General features: G+C 36.7%; 1 protein-coding gene across 3 annotated transcripts in view; it reads right to left on the reverse strand.

Annotated features, from left to right (window-relative positions):
* Positions 1 to 19,338, reverse strand: part of MYO1E (myosin IE) — a 95,277-nt gene that overhangs the window by 37,741 nt on the left and 38,198 nt on the right. For all 3 annotated transcript variants that reach the window (XR_012630372.1, XM_074880223.1, XM_074880224.1), the window contains exons 3-10: positions 19,010 to 19,099; positions 18,006 to 18,100; positions 10,417 to 10,504; positions 8,694 to 8,783; positions 7,576 to 7,707; positions 6,021 to 6,155; positions 4,706 to 4,838; positions 964 to 1,160 (exon numbers count right to left, since the gene is read on the reverse strand). Coding sequence is in view for 2 of the 3 variants with exons in the window: in XM_074880223.1 (XP_074736324.1) it covers positions 964 to 1,160; positions 4,706 to 4,838; positions 6,021 to 6,155; positions 7,576 to 7,707; positions 8,694 to 8,783; positions 10,417 to 10,504; positions 18,006 to 18,100; positions 19,010 to 19,099 (960 nt within the window). In the remaining variant the exon portion in view is untranslated. The remainder of the gene's footprint in view (positions 1 to 963; positions 1,161 to 4,705; positions 4,839 to 6,020; positions 6,156 to 7,575; positions 7,708 to 8,693; positions 8,784 to 10,416; positions 10,505 to 18,005; positions 18,101 to 19,009; positions 19,100 to 19,338) is intronic.

Genomic DNA, 19,338 nt, shown 5'->3' on the forward strand with positions numbered 1-19,338 from the left:
AATGTAAAACAAAGTGTAGTTTATCTATTTAAAAGATATATTCATATACTTAAATCTTTATGTTACAACATTGGGTTTCTTCAGAAAGAACATATTTGAATAAAAAAATGCACAATATTTTACTTTCACTTTTTAATCAATTGTTATTAACAGCTAGGAAATGAACAGTAATACTATCCTGTTTTCCAGGTTAGTAAGCCTTTGGATCTACTGTTTGTAAAAATCTTTCCCCTTTGGTGTAATTGGCTCAGTTAGAGAAAAGGAACAACAAAAAAAAGAACAGCTTTAAGTCTGATATTTGATGTATTTTGCAGATGGTACCATGAATCTTTTCACCTATTTCTGTATTCTCCTACTTTGCAGTGTCAGTGCTAGTACAGGCACATAGTGGGAATTACAGAGCTGTCAAGACAAGGGAGACTTCTGAGACACTAGCAGTGCCACCACGGAGGAGACTTCTCCTTCACCTAGCCAGCATCTCTGGCCAAAGGTAAGGCTTCTACCCCAGCAATCCAGCCCAGGGTCTCCTTTAGTGTGGAGAATGGAATTTGACCATTTCCTCAAATGCCAAAGTATCAGGATGTTGAAGTGGTTCTTTGCAGAATAGTAGGGTAAGAGAGCAGAGGACCACTAACCCACTAATGCTGCTCATCTGAAAATGCTCAACTACATAGGAGAAAGTGACACTCGGAGAAGTATGGATGCTGACAGGAAGGTGATGTCAGAATATCATATGGGACAGTTGTGGCAGGAGACTGAGCAAATATAATGCTGAAAGCACAGCTCATTTTCCTCAAAGAAAGCATAGCATTTGTCATATAATCAGCATTTGATATCTGTGGTCACACTCCCACTGCACTGCTCAGTGCTGCTGCTAAAGTTACAGACAAGAAAAGTGCTGCAAGGAACATTCCTAGTGTACTTGTTTTGATACTTCAGTAGAATCAAGCAAATCCCACTTACATCCACCAAGTAATCAAAAACACGGGAATGAAGGGCCTTGGCCAGTGCATCCCTGGTGTAGCAGGCTTGTTCCACATTTAGCGTTACATTAATGGACTCGGATTTGCCTCCCCACTTGCTGTCCATCTGTCTGCTCGTCAGTTTTTCCTTTAGGCGGTCCTGGTTAATTCCCAGGAGAAAAGCAGGGAAAGCCAAAACTGCAAGAAACATCAGGGTTGCTAGATTATAATTTACAGGCCAAACTAATACAGAATGAAAGAAAAAAAAATTAGCTGTACCTCTAATAACAATCAGCAGTAACAAACCTCATGAGGCATGCAGCTTAAAAAGAAAAAGAGGAGGGATTAATGTCTTTAAAATTTCCCTAAGCTTCCCAAGGACCTTTTCAACTCTTTACACTTACATGGATTTCAATTAAGATAAAACACCTTGAAGTAAAATAGTCAGCTATTTCTGTACCTTCAGTCCTTCAAACATGTAAAGTGGTTTAGGTCATAGTTTTGACCTCTGTGGTTCAAGCAAATCACTCTTGGAGGATATGGAAATAAAACACAGAGCTCACACGTTAAATAAAACTGACACCACTGGAAATGCTTTGTAAAAACATGAAATGGTTAAAATATAATAAAGAATATGCTATCTGCTTCCTAATATTATTTCCCTTTCTTCTTCTAAGTTAGGATATTGCAAAAAGTTTTCAATTACTTTGCCATTTATTTGGTTTTGGTTTTTGAATCCCTCATTCTGGAAGTATTTTGCAAATTCTGGTTTCCCTTGTTTAAAAGTAAAGCAGAAAAATACATCTGTGCAATAAGCAGCCACAAGTCTAGCGGATTCTTTGCAGATGTTAGCTACAGGTGTCACACACCTTAAGGAATGGAAAAAGAGAAACGGCTTGAAACTATATGGAAATAGCTCCCAAGGGCAGCTCTTGGAGTTGGTATTGCACCTCTGCTAAACCACATAATCCTCTAACAGTGTTTCCTCCATGTTCCATTGCTTTCAGATCTACTTTACTGGTGTGAGGAGGATGTAAAATAATCACTAGGGCAGCAGTCACTTGTGCTTAACACATCTGTAACATCACAGCGTGATTTTGCTAAACCCTTCAGTACATTAATCCAAAATTATTTTTAAAACGGCAAGTAACTGCCAGCTTTCTGAAATCTGATTTATTACCATCAGCAAGCTGATTAAATCTACCCTAGGGTACTAGGAAGCACACAACGAACCAAAGTTGGCAACATTTCTGGTAACTCACTGAGAACTCAGGTTGAAGAGCACATGAAAAGGTCAAACATCATATGCTTTAGAATGCAAAAGGATGTAGGTAATTATAGACCAAGTATGTTCACGTATACTGTAAAGGTGCCAGAATAAGTATTTAGCCAATACTACTGTAATAATTTATGAAGACAACATAATGGTAAGAACAACCATGCATACCTCAGAAACTCTTCCTTCACAGTGCTAATGACTTTCTGTAAAGGAAGAATAGCTGGACATGACTTGATGTAACTTCAGATTCTTAAGATGCTTGATTATCTTCCCTAGTTAGGGACCATAGAGTTACTGTCTAGAAATTAATATAATGCAGGATATGTATGTAATTGAAAAAATGATCCTCAAAAAGCAATCAACAGCATTCTGTGGAATAGTTTTAAATACAATCTGTGAAGAAAAGCTGAAAAAGACTAGATTCACTTCATCAGTTTTCAGAAAGTGTCAAGCAAATCCTTCAATACAATGCAAGTGTAAAGAGGCACAGTTTAAACTGCTTTCTGCATCCAGGAGAGAACAAGTAGTATTTGCCATGATTTGCAACACAGAAGATTAGAATAAATGAGAAATTTTTTTTCAACTATTAATATAATCAAGTACTGTAACAGTAATCACTAGCAGTTTTAAAGAAGTATTTGTCTAAACGTGTGTCAAGAATGGTCTGTATAGATTTGATCCTGACTCAGAGTAAAAGACTGGAGTTCTTGGTGTCTTGAGGAATGGCCTTTGCATGTTTCTCTGCAATTAGCTATATAACAACACCACCACTATTGACCAAATTCTTAAACTTTTTACTATTTCAGACTTACACATGGCATGACTTATCAGTGGTCTTTCATTGTGTTTTATCTTTTGTGGCTATCCAGGCTATAAACACTTTATTATTTAGTTGGCTAGGACAAAGGGTAAACTGGGGGGGGGGGGGAAGATTAGTGGAGAGATGAACCCAACTTTCAAATTCATAATGCAGAAAATGTACTAGACATTGCTATTTCTTCTCTGACTTCTTTAAAATGCAGTATGTTTATGAATAAGTTCTATACTCATTCTATCTGCTAATTTCTTCAATGTATTATTCATACACAACTTCTGTATTTATATCCCAGTGAGCAAGAGAAATATGGTCTACATGGCTCATGACAGAAATACATTCACATTTACCAACTTATTTTCAACTCAGGTCTTTTCAGTTTGTTACTTTTTGATGCAACCCACCCTGTATCTATCTCCTCTGGCTGTTAAATGTCTTGATTGTATTGAAAGATTTAATACTGTGATTTAAATGGAAGCACAGCAGCCCATTTGGAATTGTAAGGCATATAAAAAATCCTATACTTTTCTTTGGATGTATAAAATGCCACAAAACATTTTTCTTTGGGTTCAGTTACTGTTCTCTCAAATTAAGAAATTAAGGTTAAATACTAGTAATTTTTATTTCCCAATTTCTTAAAACAAATAGCAGGAGAGTACTCATGCAGTTGAGTGAGTAGTTAACTGCACAAGACACTTTATTCATATTTAACTTACCTAAAACTAAACAAAGGCCATTTTCCTAAACATAAGGACCATTCTGAAATAAGGGTTAAGAGAATATATAGATATGTATAAGCTAAAATGTATGTTGTGCTTATCCACTCTGTCCTTAAACTATCAAGGTAGTATAAAATCAACATTAGATGTGAGGTATAAATCATGACAAAAATGTTTAAAACTCAAGATCCGTTATTCTTTCAATGTCTTGCTCATGTGGGCTGAGCTGATATAAAACAGCAGGAGGAGGCAAGGGATGCAAGGACAGTGCATTGTGGATAAGGAAATAATAGGGAAATAGTTACATAGTAGATGTTCTAATTGGAATAATTAGGAAATAATAAGGAAATAGTTACATAGCAGATGTAATAATTAGGTATGTGTTGAGAAATCTAAGACAGGGAACATAGATGCAGTATGTAAATTTTGCATTTCAATTCTGAATTTCTATTTCCAAGGCACCTCTTCTGGCTGCATGTACATGTACCTATGCCTGAGCACTGACTGTGTACCTGAGACAGGATACTCCACCAGCTGGCAGGTGCTTTCACATGGCAACGAGGTCAGACAAACCATATCAGGAACAGGTGTTTTTATGAATGCCTGCTGATGCACTGAAAGGAGCAGAGTTCAAGTCTGCTTGAAAGTGTTTCTCACAATTGCTATTATTTCATGCTCAAAGACTGGAAAAGGATTTCTTAAACTCAAAATGCAAAATTACATTCCTAAGTCACTGGCATTGTACAAGACAAAACAGGGGCCTCAGTACCATTGGTTTTGGAAGAAAATCTAAATTAGCAGCCTCACACTATAAGAAATGATGCAACTGTGTTTGGATAATAAGCAGCTCAAGATTCTTCACAAGGTTCACCTTGTGCCTTCTGGGTTTCAGCCCATTGCTACTTCTGTAACAGTTTCCAGAGGTACTTACACTCCTCACTCTCTACTCCTGCATAGTTGCCAACTTCTTTGAAGCTGATGTTTCCCAAATGCAGTATTCCTGCCACTATCTGCAGCACCAATGCCTGTTCCTCTGCAAAGATCCCAATCACACTCATTGCATGCTGGGAAGAAAAAGAAAAAAGTAATTGAATCAGTCAAAGAATCTGTTCAGTGACTCTTGTCATAGAAGTCCTTTTAAAATTCTGATGTTAAAAAGTTGAGTTTTTCAAAACAATTCAAATACCTAAGGCAACCAAATTTCATTACAGCCTGCACTGAAGTTTGAGAAGGTACCAGATGTCCTACTTCAGCATTTCTGTATTTTTTTTAACTAAATACAGAAGCATCTACACCATTTAGAAGATAGCAAAATAAATTCTGGAAAAATTTAAGTTACTAAAAAACAAGCATCTGCTCTGAAGTGTCACACTGAAAATAAATAGTTTCATTGCAAAATGGGAAACAATGAACTTAAGGAGACAATGATTTTATTCCTTCTACACAGTCTATCCACAGAGACTAAGAAGTGTGAAGCTGTACTGAATGACTCTAAAAGCAGCACAGTCTGTCGGGCTTAGGCTGCTAATTTCAGCCACTTAGTAGAAAATAATCCACAACAACACTGGGTTTTGGAGACCAGAGTACATGGCAATTTACAGAATAGCTTCTCAACTGACTGTTTTTCTAAAATACTGAGTTAGCTAGAATACAACAGTAACTATTTTTTTTAGGCCTTTAAATGTGCTACATATATAAGTAAGAAGATGTGTTAATATGCTTGTTTTAAACAGTAAGTTTCTAGTAACAGGAGACCAGCAAGTTGACGTGCAGCAAGTTGATGTGCCTTGCGTAAAGGTCACACAATGAATTGGCAGCAGCACTGGATAAAGATCCCTGATCTATCCTTTCTAAGTCCCTTTCTCCAGCCTTTCAGCTGCACTGTTTCAAATAGGCATGGAAGAGTAGTCACCACTAAGAATTCAGGTAAAACAGGGCACCCAGTTCCTCACTGTGTTTGCATTGTGTTACTGCAGATTATCAATTAAACTTCATTAAATTTAAAAGAACAAACAAAAAAACAAAACATCGTTCTATAAAAAGTATCTATCTTCTCAGCATTGTTAGACTGCAACGTAGGACCTCTTCAGGGTAACATACCTCCTCCTCAGGGTAAAATAGAATTAAAGTAAATTATACCTACATTAATTTCTCATTTCCACATCAATACATCAATGTTACTACAAATGGACAGTGAAATGAACATATATTCACCACTATGCAAATGATAAGAGTAAAAAACTCACCAGTGTTTCTTGGAAATCTGATTTGTCATTGATGTCATCAACTTTGTAGGACCCAGAGAGACTCAGATAGTAATAATAGTCCATACTGGTAATGCCAAGACCGCTTTTTTGTTCTGAGGAGGCCCCTTCAATTAGCTGCAGATTAAAAATCCCGAAATTAGGTATCATACAACGACCTTCAGCAGAGATGAGGCAAGTCAGAAACAGGTGACTGAGCCTGAAATTACTGTGAGGGATATGGCTAGTGCTTCACCAGGTATGTATCCTTCCTATGTTTTGTTAATTGTTTAACCTAAAAGACCGGATTCCCATTCCCATGAATGGTTTAGTTCTAACTTCCACATCTAATAAAAAGCAAAAACTGTGACTGACCTAGATGTCTTCCATTATCTTTACCTCAGAAAGACAAGGCAAAAGGGGTTTTCCAATCTGCAATGTATTATCTCAATTCTCAGGAGCAATGTGTTTTCCATGCCTACCGAAAGGTAGGCAGAGTTGAAAAAACATATGAAGAAAGCATTACTTGTGACTCTAAGTGTGAGGCCAAGTATCCTTTATGCCCATCATGACACATGTTAAGCAAGTTTTGAACTGCTTCAACACTATGTAATTTGAAGCATGGTTCAAGTCACACCTCTTTGCATCATTTAGGCCAACAGTGCCAAGAATAAGTAACCGAGCAGTTAAAAAAGGTTCCTGTACGCTGTGATTGCCAGAGGAGAGGCTCATCAGACCTATATAAGTCTACGCAGTCATGTACAGACACGGCTGCAATAGGAAGGAATGAACAAACTAACTTGAGAATAGTCAAAACCCCACAGTCTTTTAGCTGCTGTGTCAAAAAACCTCTCCAAACCACAGAGGAAAATCAGCAGGACAATGCACATTGTTCCGTATACCTCAGAAGAGGAGAACGCACAGCTCCTGGAGCAATTCCAGCTCCAACTCAGCTTTCCATCCTGGAAATGGCACTTCAACTTTATGTGAAGCTGCTTACAGTCACTTACAATGCACTGTCTTTACTCTAGTTTTGAGGAGCTTGATCAACAGCACTTGAGCAATAAGGAACTCGCATGTCAAGGATCAATAAAGGCCAAAAAAGCCTTTTTAAACACAAAAAAGCAGGGATGCTTGGAAGATTCAACAAATAGATATTATCCTAAATGTCCTAGAAAACTTAACCAAGAATCAAATCTCTCTTTCACAGCTGTGCTATAGAATTTCAGATTAGAAGGTATAATTATATAGGCCAGAAATCTGTTGGAAAGTTCTCATTTTCTATTATATTCTACTGGACTTTTCCATATGGGAGTTCGCAGTGAATTTCCAAGCAAGGCCTTTGAAATACTGAAGTACTTCTGTTCTGGAGTTGAAAGGCAGCTAGGCAAGTCTACCTTAGATGGCATCTTAACATGCTGTCAAGCTTCTCAGTGGCATCCAATTACCTTCTTGAGCACACATTCAGTAATCTCACCGTGTTGAGAACGACTTTTCAAAACGAAAAACTGGTCCTAGTTATTTTAAATAACTTGGAAAGGACCTAAACACTTCTGACCTGGTAAAAAATGTGAAAACTCCTCTCTCCAGGATTCCTCATTACAACTCGAGATTTTTCCAGTAGGAAGTTAGAGATTTTCCCTCCATCTGGTTCTCCACCTGGGCTAAACTGGATTTCAAAGTATTTCCCCTGCAATAAATAATTAAAGCTGTTGAATGATTAGTAAATACACATCTGAAATCATGCACTTGTACTCTATCTCAAGGAAGGTTACTAGGATATTTAATCTTTATGGATGCAGTGACACAGCTGCCTCAAGGTATAACCTAGGCTTAGACTCCTGAACTATCACATATCTTTCTTTCTGTATTTACACAGCACTAGAGTTGGAATAATACGTCACGTGGTAATGCAAATGTAGAGAGTAAGTCAGTGGCTTCTTTTCACTGCTGAGACTCTTGCTTAGTATAAAGGAAACCATAAGGCTCACCTATACAGGAAGTAAATGTAACAGATTTACAACCAATGGCAAGTGGAGTTCTGCTTGGAAGCAATGTAAAGCGATTATCTTTTCCTTTCAGGGAGACATTAATTGCATTAAGACGCACGTTGGCTGAGGAACAAATCTCGGATTTGTAAAGTCTATGTGTAACTTTTAAAAACGTAACCTATAGTATGTTATCTAGCGAACAGTCATTTCACAATATTATCTTAAGTATTTTATAACAAAAGACTGAAAATAATTCCTGCCTACTTTCTGCACATATTAGTAAAGGTATTTCCTATCAAACCCTACAGATGGTTTAATTTATTTTTAAAAAAGCTTTTTTTTTTTTTGTAAAAACATATATTACTGTATATATTTTACTGATCTGAAAAAACAGTCAGTTTGTTGCTGATAAGTTATTTCAGTTTGTTGCTGATAAGTTATTTGCTTGCAGGCTGAACATTGTATAAATAAGTTGTAACTTACATATTTTAAGAGAAACAAATGCACAACGTATACAGAATGAAATCAAGGACTCTCAACATACACTTTATGTTTTAAAACACACTTTATATTTTACTTAGATTTACCTCACTTCTAGTCAATTTATATTATACTCCTGAACACTGTCTCTGTATCAGCACATAAGTTGAAAGAATAAAATAATCTCTAAGGCAGAGGGACTTACAAATCTGCTGGAGTTGTTGTTCCGTACAGTTTTTGCATTCCCAAAGGCCTCCAGTAAAGGGTTGGACTGTAGAATAATATCTTTAACATGCTAAAATTTTAGGAAACAAAAGAAACAGAGATTCAGAAATAGACATTTTAGAAGTTCTTACGGATTTTCTAGCAAACCATGACATCTTAATTATGTCATAAAAAAAGCAAGAAAGCTTGCAAGAAATCCTCCTGATCAGATAAGGAATAGAATCTGTCTCTTTTTTCAGAACTTCTTGTACCTATTTTTTGAAGAAAATACTACAAAATTGAACAAAATGCCCAAGGCTAAAAACTAGTCCTTCTGTTCACTGTTTTGCCAAGCAACACAGCCAATAAATTGATCTGGTTTTTTTCATCGTCTTGATTTTAAATAATTTCCTTGTAACACATGAGCATTTGAATCTTTTGGGGGATCTGGAACCACAACCAATGAAGTCAGAGCAGCATGAAATTTAGGAATCTGCAAGTGCTCCAGCAATCTGTTTCAGGATCAATGATGCTGCTATCTAGCTGCCTTAGAAAGCAACAAAGTGTGTTACTATTTGTCTCTTTATCTGATTCTAGGAGTTGGAAGTATGGACAAGGAATTAGCTTTGGAACAAACCCAATGCATGCTGGGTTGTCAAGAGAAGATTGAACTTTATTTCTAAAGAAATACTCAAGACAACTTACCAACTTCATCAACTGTTACTCTAATCACTAGGAATATTTTTAAATTTTGTGCAAAAAGCTGGACTCTTTTAAACAATACAAAATATTTACTTATAAAGTATGATTATATTTATTCCAAAAATAACACAATGCATACTTTCTCTGGTTCATTCTCTTGGTTACTGAATTATTCTCTGCAATGTTCCCACTATCACTGTTGCACAAAACTAAGCAGAAAGAACATACTCAACATTGCAGACTGCAATAAAGCAAAAAAATAACAGTAAGCACTCAAAAAGCATGGACTAGTAAAATTAGCTACCTACCACTGCCTGTCAGTCAATGTAATGTCATTAAGGGAATTTTTATGGCTAATTCACTCTATCAGCTTTAGTTAATAGGTTTTGATAGATAGAGCAGACATTGATAGTATACTTATTAACAAAAAGAGCTTTTTGTTGTTTTAGCTAGCTTTCAGATAATGATTTTGACTAGATAACCTCATAGTACAAGATTATGTTCCTGCTGTTGGCACTCTGACGTATGCATACAAATCAGATTTAATGGAAGTAATAAAAACCCAAAAAGCCAGTTCAGTTTTCAATAGAATGCCAACACAAGAGGAAAAAAACCCGCACATCTACTAAAAGGAGATTGGTTGTTGTTAATGAAATTAAGAACAATAAATAAAGTACCTTTCACCACTTAACTAAAAAAAAAAAAAAAAAGCTTGTAGACATAATTCAGCGTGAGAGCTACAAAACTTTTAGCAGAGACCATTCTGGGTCTGTGGATTTCCCTCACATGGCTCCCACAGCAGAGGCAGCCCAGAAATCTGCAAGCAAGCAGTTCGCTGTCCACTTCACTGTCTCTCTGCTGTTGAGGGCTTGCATGTATTTCTAGCTGGTCACCCACAAGCTTCTTCAGTAGAGTGTGCCTCTTGGCTGCCAGTGTCTGCCAAGACATACCTTTGTCATTCTACCTCTGCAGTAAATCTTTAGACTCTCCTTATGCTTCAGTATTACTCTAGATCAACTCACCTGTACTTTAGGGCCACCTCCTGAAATTTTTGAGATATAACTCATGATATATTTAGCAGCTACAGTCTTTCCAGCACCACTTTCCCCACTACGAAAAAAGGAAGACAAAAATGTACCTGTTAGTTTTTAAATAACTCTAGAATGGAGCAATTTGAGATTTATCTTGTTCAACCAAGACTAGGTACCTTAACAATGAATAATAATAAATATACACCATATTTACATCAGGTAAGCTGGTAATATATAGACTGTGATATAGTATTGTAGCATAGCAATTGGATATGTTTGTGGATAAATAATTTTGAATACGTCATCTTGCATGGACACCAGAATCTCTATGGAGCTTCAAAGTCAGAAAACTATGTAGTCTGAGAAATAAATATAGTGAAACCAAGATGCTCAAAGGAGAGCAAGTGTGTTAAGAACTCAATTCCCATCTAAATTTAGTGGAATTCCAGATCTTAACACAATAATTCATTTTAAAATCCAAGCTTTGAATGCCAAGCCAGATACCTACTTCATTTTCAGGAGCCTTTTGTTTTAGATGTTCCTGAATGAAATAATGAGACATTACTAATCGCATCCTGAATGACGGAAGAACTACCTTCCTGTTCCTATGCCTCTTGACACAGGGTACAAGAAGTCTTAATATTCCATACTAGCTTTCACAATTCCTTCCGTTATAATATTTCACTTCAATGGTGAATAATGTTTACAACATCAGTAAATTTGCCTTCTTGCAACTAGTAAGCTTCTCAAAAGGGAAAGAAGATTGGCACACCAGACAATCCAACCTCATGCTTTATTTCATATCTTAAAGATAACTTCATTTCAATGGAATTCCTCCAGACTTACATAAATCTTGGTGCAAGTCAGCTTTGACCTTAATGAATTTACCCTGACCCGGACAACCATACTAATACAAAAAAACAACACACGGATGTTGGTTCAATGTCATAAAGATATGTGAAGTATTCTTTTTCTTGTGTGAAAATCTGTGCTATCTTTAAGCTCCTGAATAATTTCAGTGAATGTTGTTGACTCTTCTATCCTGTGCCTACTTGTTCCTGGATATGGATCAAATGCACATCTTTTCCTGCACAAATTTTAGCTATGTTTGCCAGAGAAACATCAGCATGTCCTGCACAGGAAAAGGACTGGCTGAGAAAGTCAACTCAGAGCTCCTTATCAGCATGAGTAATGGAGACATTTCCAAAGGTTTAATTCTGAAAAAGTTCCCTGAACTGCCAAGCTATAAATATAATTTTACATCTTTAAAATTCCAAATAGTACAGAAATACTGAAAGGCTTTTTATTTTTCCCCGGAAACATTTTCATGCTTTTGTCTGCTCCTGACTGCAGTTTTACAGATCAAACAAGAAACCTGAAAAGGTGAAAAAATACTTGTTGATCACCTCATCTGCAAGGTGTGGACTGCAATTTTTATTATTCCAAGTCACCTCTTCCAAAGCATCAAGAAGAAAGCCTATATTATTGGTATCTACTACATTCACAGGGACAGACGAGAGTTTGCTGGAAGGTAAACTGTATTTAGAAGTTCAAATCAGTAATAGTTCAATAATTAAAATAACATTTCTTCAAAATTCTGTCACCCTGTTGTAGAACAAGACAGACAAACCAATCTAAACCAAATCATACTCTTCAGTTTATAGATGCAGTTTTCAACTGAATACAGAGGAGGATCCAGGGCCAAACACTGAATGAATTTCATCAGGCATTATTTATCATGCAGTAAAAACGTAACACATTTCTGTAAGATTTTCTCTGAGACATAAATTATCCTTCCCCTCTTTGTTCAAATTAAGTGTGGCTTATATTTCTTATTCCAGTGTCTGCCACGGAAATTGACCTGGAGCAATACAGTTCCATTCTACTGTTAGTCTCTGCTTTGATATAAGTGGTCCTTTATATTAAATTATTTTGGCCAAAAGACTGCCTCTCAGAGTTTGCTTTATTATGCACATATACACTTTTTTCAGTTTTATGCTTTTATCGATCAGAGACCAGTAAATTGCTGCAATTAAGCCAGAATATAACAGGATGATGCATTATTTATGAACCAAAGTATCTTTAACTGATGGGAAGGTATCTTGCCCCCAGTGAAGCTCAGGTAGTCAACTGTAACAGGGAAATTGTGACATTCCTGCTAAATGATTCTCACACAGTTTTTTTTACATATATCTCACTGCTCTGCTGCTATTAAAACTATTTTAAGAAGACGGAAGAATCATTTTCTAGCTTGGTAGTTTTAAGTATGTTGGAAGTACAGAGGTTTCTAAAGGTTGAAAAAATATTATAATGGCATAAAGTAAGTGGATTGTGGTACTGACAATTTTCTCAGAGACTTTTCTTACTAAAAATAAACACATTACATAGTCTCAATCGCTAACAAAAAAATAATGCTATGCAAGACATATTGTTGCTTCTAGTACTATTTGCTACTTCAGAGAAGTGACATTTTGTTCAGCAAAGTCAATTAACACTTAGCTGAAATCAGAATAAGACTACCAATGCAGAGGGAAAATTTTTTGCTTTTCTTCCTTCCCAGGGGAAATATGATTAGTGAGTAGAGTCGAGAAGCAAGATCCAATACACAGCCTCATCCTTCTCTCCAAAATGAATTTTCTGAGTAACATTTAATATAGTATCGCTGACTGTAGAACAATACAAATAATACTTATCTACATCGCCAGGAAAATGTAGAAATTATAATAACAAATATTTATAAAGAACTCTTGGATCTGCCAGTAAATAACATTGCATATGTGAAACACTGATGTGTGGATAAGCTTTTTAGCTTATGTAGCAAAATAATTATGTTCAGAGAAACCTTAGAAGCATAACTTCAGTGAAATATTTGCCCCTTCTGAATCAGAGCTTTTACCTAACTTCTTACTGCATTAGATTCAAGTTTCTATCACCTCCTCATTAAAATTCAACCATATTTCCAGTTACATTCTGTACAGATGTTTTAGAATGATCATTCGAGTCTTCTGGAAAGCTGAGATACAGAAGCTGACTAGAAATCTCATATTAAATTTTGGACTTAATAGACCTAAGACAGACATGAATTGTCCACTAACAACAGTTGGGGTGGTAAACAATCTTTCCATTAATGTGTATTTGTAGTATTTAAAGATGTATGGGTTTTTTTCAGGTATGCAGTCAGCACACACAGCTTTACTGTACTCAAACGTTACCACATGGATGTAAAATGTAAACTAAAATTACAAATAAGAAGGACTGAAAAACTGCTTTAAAGCAACTGCAACATCTCCTGGCAGAGATCACAGAAAGTAAGCGAAAATAAAGTCTTTAACTTTACAGAAAGGTAAAAACTTAAGAACACTCTGAAGAAACACATTTATTGCTACATAATAGAAAAATACTAACTGCAACCTCCATTCTCTTAATTAAAGGACAATGATAGTCCAGAAGGAATTAAAAGCCACAACAGACAATCCTTTGTAATTAAAATCTTGATTGGACAACTCCTTGTTGATAATGTGGAAGGGCGGCCATTTCAAGGGTGGAAGAAATGCCAGCAGTCTGGTGTAGTAGACATTTACAAGCTTGGTTCAATAGAAGCTTCAATTAAATATCATGCCTCAGTAAAACATAAACTTATTGAGAAATCAAACTCCAGCGTAACTGCATTACTCGTGTGAGTAAATTCCCTTTGTAACTCTGCCCGGTGCATACAAGGGGAGACAACTGCGGGTACTGCTCCCTCCTCCCACCTAAGCACAGGCTCTGCACCTGCATTCAGCCAGCCAGAATCTAGCCCATGAATAACCTCACTGTTTACACTGTTAGCAGCCATTCCAAACAGCTTATGGCTCCTCAGCTATAATTAGACATGCGTACATGTAATTTTTTTAATGCATACACATATATGCTGCAATCACTCCACTAAAGAAACAGGCTTCCCTGGCCCTGGAAAGGTTGTTTGGTAACAGTTTTTCTTTTTAAAATCAGTATTATCAAATAAAAAGATTCAGCCTTTCAGAGAACTCTATTTTCTTTTGGATCTGCCTTCCCAGTTCATTTACTGACTTTTTGAAGAGGATGAGCTTTTTCTATCAGTGTCTAAATGCATTACTTGGAATTCTGGAATTAAACGTCCTGGCAAAAGGGTGTGTGCTCCTCACACAGACACAGGGTCCTGACTACAGGAGGACACTGCTGGAACCTTCCTTCACCTGCCTAGAAATCTGTGTCTAGGAATGCATGAGCCCTCCCAGGTACAGAGGCAGATGCCACAGATGCCCAAACCACCTGCTGCAGAAGACACAGGTGTGCACCAACCCCTTCCCCATCCTCCTTGTGTCTCCATTCATGTGCACCATAAGCCAGACACAGCCTTTTTAATCTGACTCCGATTCAGTCCAGTCTACACCTTACTTCTTACCTTCTCTCTTTGCAAACCTTTCCTTAGGGGGGAAAACTGCCATCTTGAGGGAGGAAAAGAAAGAAAAACCTGGGTTTATTTCTGTGCTAGCTTGCTGTTCTTTCTGCTCCAAGAGTGATTTTCAGTGAAGTCACTCCAAATTCAGACTAGTTGTGAAGTAGAGAAGCAATTAGGCACCTCATAGTAACATACTGTTATCATCACTCATTTTCCACAGGACAAATTTTTATGGCAAAAACTATGGTTCACTGAAACACAAAGGTTCACTTGAAACTGCTTAGGTTCAGCAGTCTTCTGTGGAACTGAAGACAGACAGAACTGTATCTCAATTTTTTGAGAATCACCAGTTTAGGGGCAGAAATGGTAAAGTCCTTGGCAGCTATTAAGTGAAACTGATGGTGTGGAGTAGACATGAAGCTAGCTAGAATATTGATTTCACTCAAGAGCTACAGCATCTTGGGAGCTTCTAGTCTGCCAGCGATTTCAGTGCCTTCTGGTCTATGAAAAAAAAAATGTAAGCAAACAAATTCCAAACATGAAGAAACTTCATTCCTAAGTCAGCTCTAGTCATTAGAAATAGTGATAACATTAAGATCAGAAGATACAGTATGTATCTAAAGAGTTTAAATGAAATGTGCTCAAAAGGATTAAAATATCAACCAAACAGATTTTGTGAATGGCTGAGTTACTCGATTCCATAAAAATAATTTTTAAGCATCCCAGAAAATCAAATACCATCATGAAAACTACCTGTAAGTCTAAGTCCACAGTTGTTATGGTGTTTGTAATAAGAATAATCATAGGAAAAATATGTAGAAAGTGTAGAAAGGAACGCTCTGAAACGTCCCTGGCAACCATGATTTTTCTTCTTTCAGCTTTGCAGTAGATTTCAATTAACTCCAGCAGATTCTGAATACACTGTGCACACAGTGAGAGAAAATTCACTCTGCACGCACAAAATGCAAACACTCCAAAGAATGCATCACCCATCATTCAAGCACAAGAATTCTCATATGTGAATTTAAATCTGTAAGTCAGCATCTCAGCTCTCTGCAAATGTGACCCTCTGCATTCATTGCACTTTGGGGCATAAGCAATGGATCAAAAACTGGTTTTTTATCACAGTTCACCACAGTTTAAAGGTTTTCACTATAAATTTAGCTTCACGCGAAACATCCCAGCTTCTGGAATGTTACTTTGTTCAAAAAGCAAAATAAATCCCAATTTTACCCATTGCTAAGAGGTCTGAATTTGACTAAATGGGACTAATAACTTCAGCATGGCAACAGGCATCTGTTTTCCAAAAGGGAGATTGAGCTCAGGGAATTCAGATATATGAGACATGGGAATATGAGCTCTGGGCATTTTGTTTCATATGGTACCATGCTGTAGCCAGGGGCCCAGGAATAGGGAGGCCCTTATAGAAGTACAGCTCAGTGTAGCAAGCTGTTAACACCTGGTTGACCTTCCTACCTGTAAAATCAACAGTTTCCACATGCCTAATATACTTTGCTGATACTAAGGACACACCTGTGCCCTTTTCCACTCTAACACGTCACCCAGTAAAGCCCTGCCTGGACAACCCCCAGGCATAGACTCAAAGAAATAAAACAGTGAATATAATGTTCAAACAATTATTCCTCACAAGTTTTCATGACAGCTCATCAGTGAGATATATTAATATGAAATCTATTTTCACACTGGATCATTCAGTAGGGTACAGGAACACTTGCACATGGAGCACCTGCACATGTAAGACCCACATACTAACCCCAGTTCTTTATAATAGTAAATGGCTGGTACAAGGGCATTTAAGCTTAAACATCAGTGACCATCCATCATTTCCTGGAAGGTTCCAGCCTAAGGGATTGAGTGCACTAAGTTACAAGGCATCCGATCTGATCACCACTGACATCCTGCACCCTTGGGGCGTGACACTGCAGGGCACGCAGCCACCCCGGGAAGACGACCAGAGAGGGCCTCCTGGACAAAAAAAACACTGTCTTGAAATATCTCTTTTGTTAAATTCAACAGCAGTTAAATTCACAGTGCTGCCTCTCAGCATGTTCCATAGAGAAATGACAGAAAGCTTAAGAAAAGCTGTTATTAATAAAATAATGACAGCTTCCCTTCAAACTATTTTTTCTTTTTCTCCTCTTTCTTTTCCCTAGCTGTTGGGAAAGTCTCATAGGCCAGCGGTCTCTAAACGCTTCTGACCACACACACTATCTATAAAAAAAAATATCTGAACACACACTCCCAATGTATGTATATAATTTATTGATTTATAAGTTACATACACCCATTACCGAAGGTCTAATATTTTCTTCCTGCACCCCAATGGATTTCACTGCACAGCCCCTGTGACACACACACCCCACTTTGGAGACCACTGCCACAGGTGAAGTGCAGCTCCAGGTGCACTACAGTGAATCTCCAAAGCTTTCTATGTAAGAAGGAAAGAGATATAGTGTACCAGCAAAAATATCCTGCATTCTCTGCATACTTTCTTTTACCATACATCATCCATAAATCCACAGATGTGAACAAAGCATATCCCTGGACCCAAAACTCACTTTGATTTTGACTTCAGTAATGCCCGTCATTAAAAAATTTCAGTTATAATTCTACAGAGAATTCCCTCAGCCTAATAATTAAAATAGATTAATAGCAAAGACAAAATTATTTTTCCAGTATTCCTCTCCTCCCTTTGTCTCTGACTGAATGCAAGTAAAATTCCAAAAGGAGAAAAAGTACATTTACTTTTAAAAGAGGAAAAATAAGATATAGTACTAAAAACATAGTATGATAAACGCAGTCAATGTGAGAATGTCAGATTTAACAGTATCTGTGGCTGCTCTAGTTGTCAATCCATCCCTCTCATGTAGTCATTCAAGATATTGCAGTTTTGGTATTGGGCATGAAGCTGACTATGTGAGAAAAAGATTTCTTGTGGTTAAGCTATCATCAGGTTTTCATGGGAAAATAAAAGGGAGGGTCAGAAAGTACTTAGTTATCCTAGAAAACCCCTAAATGTTCAGTGGTCATGGACACATAAGATTTTTATTGATATAATAAAAAAATAAACTTTTCTGCTTCTTGAAGTTAAAACATCAAAAGATGATGATAAAAATTTTTTTACACATTTTTTTCTTACCTAATAATGACACACTGATTTTCTCTGTCAATAATCATGTTTCTGTACATGCTGTCCGCAAGAGCATAAATATGTGGAGGGTTTTCATATTGTGCCTAGGAGGGGAAATAAAGAATAATTTTTCAACACAGCATTAAACAACACAGAAAGAGCCATATAAATTTTTATTTAAATTGGAAGGATTTTTTTCCTGGAAAAACAATTCTGAATCCCACTTTATACTGAATTTTCACCAGGAATTTTTTTGTTCATTTAATAAAAACAAACCAAGGTCTCTGGGTTTTGTTACTGATCTTTCTCTCATCCATAATTTTCTCCTGAAGTATTGTAAACACCCTGTTTAAAAATGGTTTGTGCTTGGAATATATTACTTGTCTAAGAGACACTCACATAATTTAAGCCTTTTCCACCAGTGGTCATATGCTAACAATAACTACCTAAACTGCTAAACAGAGCCTGGTGCTGTATGTCTCATTTTCATCCACTGAGATCATTCAAACCGAATGGTTTCCCAAATCTATGGACATGCTCAACTCAAGCAGAGCAGGAAACTGGATTTTAAGTTCCTTGTGCCGATTCCTCAACCTATATTTTCAGAAGTGTCATCTAATTTTGGCATCTTAATTTTTTTATTGTTCTTGTCCAGTTTGAGAGTTCTCAAGTCATAGTCTCCAAATCTACTAATGGCCATTTTGTATTGTGCACCACACTTCAAGCATACAATAGCTTAAAAACTGCCTTTGCAGAAGGAGGGATGTGTCAAGAAGAGAAACCTGAAATGGACTAGAGTTAATCAATACAACTATTTTCTTGAAATACTAATCCCATGTTCCAGGGAATTCAATCTGAAGACTCAATATATGGTAATGGATATCAGCCAAATTCTCCCAGGCTAGTACAACACTACCAAAATCCAGGAACAAATGCTTCCAAGAGTTTAACCATGTAGGATAATATTTACATGCCCCTGAATACAGCAGTACATTTTAGACTGCTTTACTTACTGCTCCTTGGTACATTTCAACTTCCTTTTCCCCAAAATATGGCATTTGCTTGAAAGGATTCACAGAGATTAATACAGAGCCAATATACGTCTGTATTCAAAAGAAGTTAAGGTAACTACAATTTCATAAAGTATTATCTTACCACCAGTGACTGCCAGATAACTTTTGCATCTATTACATAATGCAGCACAGCTTCAAATAATAATAAAAAGCCCACAGTTTACAACAATTGTTAACAAAAATTAAATTATAGCAGGCTTACAAGAATATAAATATATCATTCAATGGGATATTATAAAAATATTTATTTTAGGACAAGCTAAGTCTAG

Source organism: Strix uralensis, chromosome 11 (genome assembly GCF_047716275.1).
Source record: "Strix uralensis isolate ZFMK-TIS-50842 chromosome 11, bStrUra1, whole genome shotgun sequence".
Taxonomy (NCBI): domain Eukaryota; kingdom Metazoa; phylum Chordata; class Aves; order Strigiformes; family Strigidae; genus Strix; species Strix uralensis.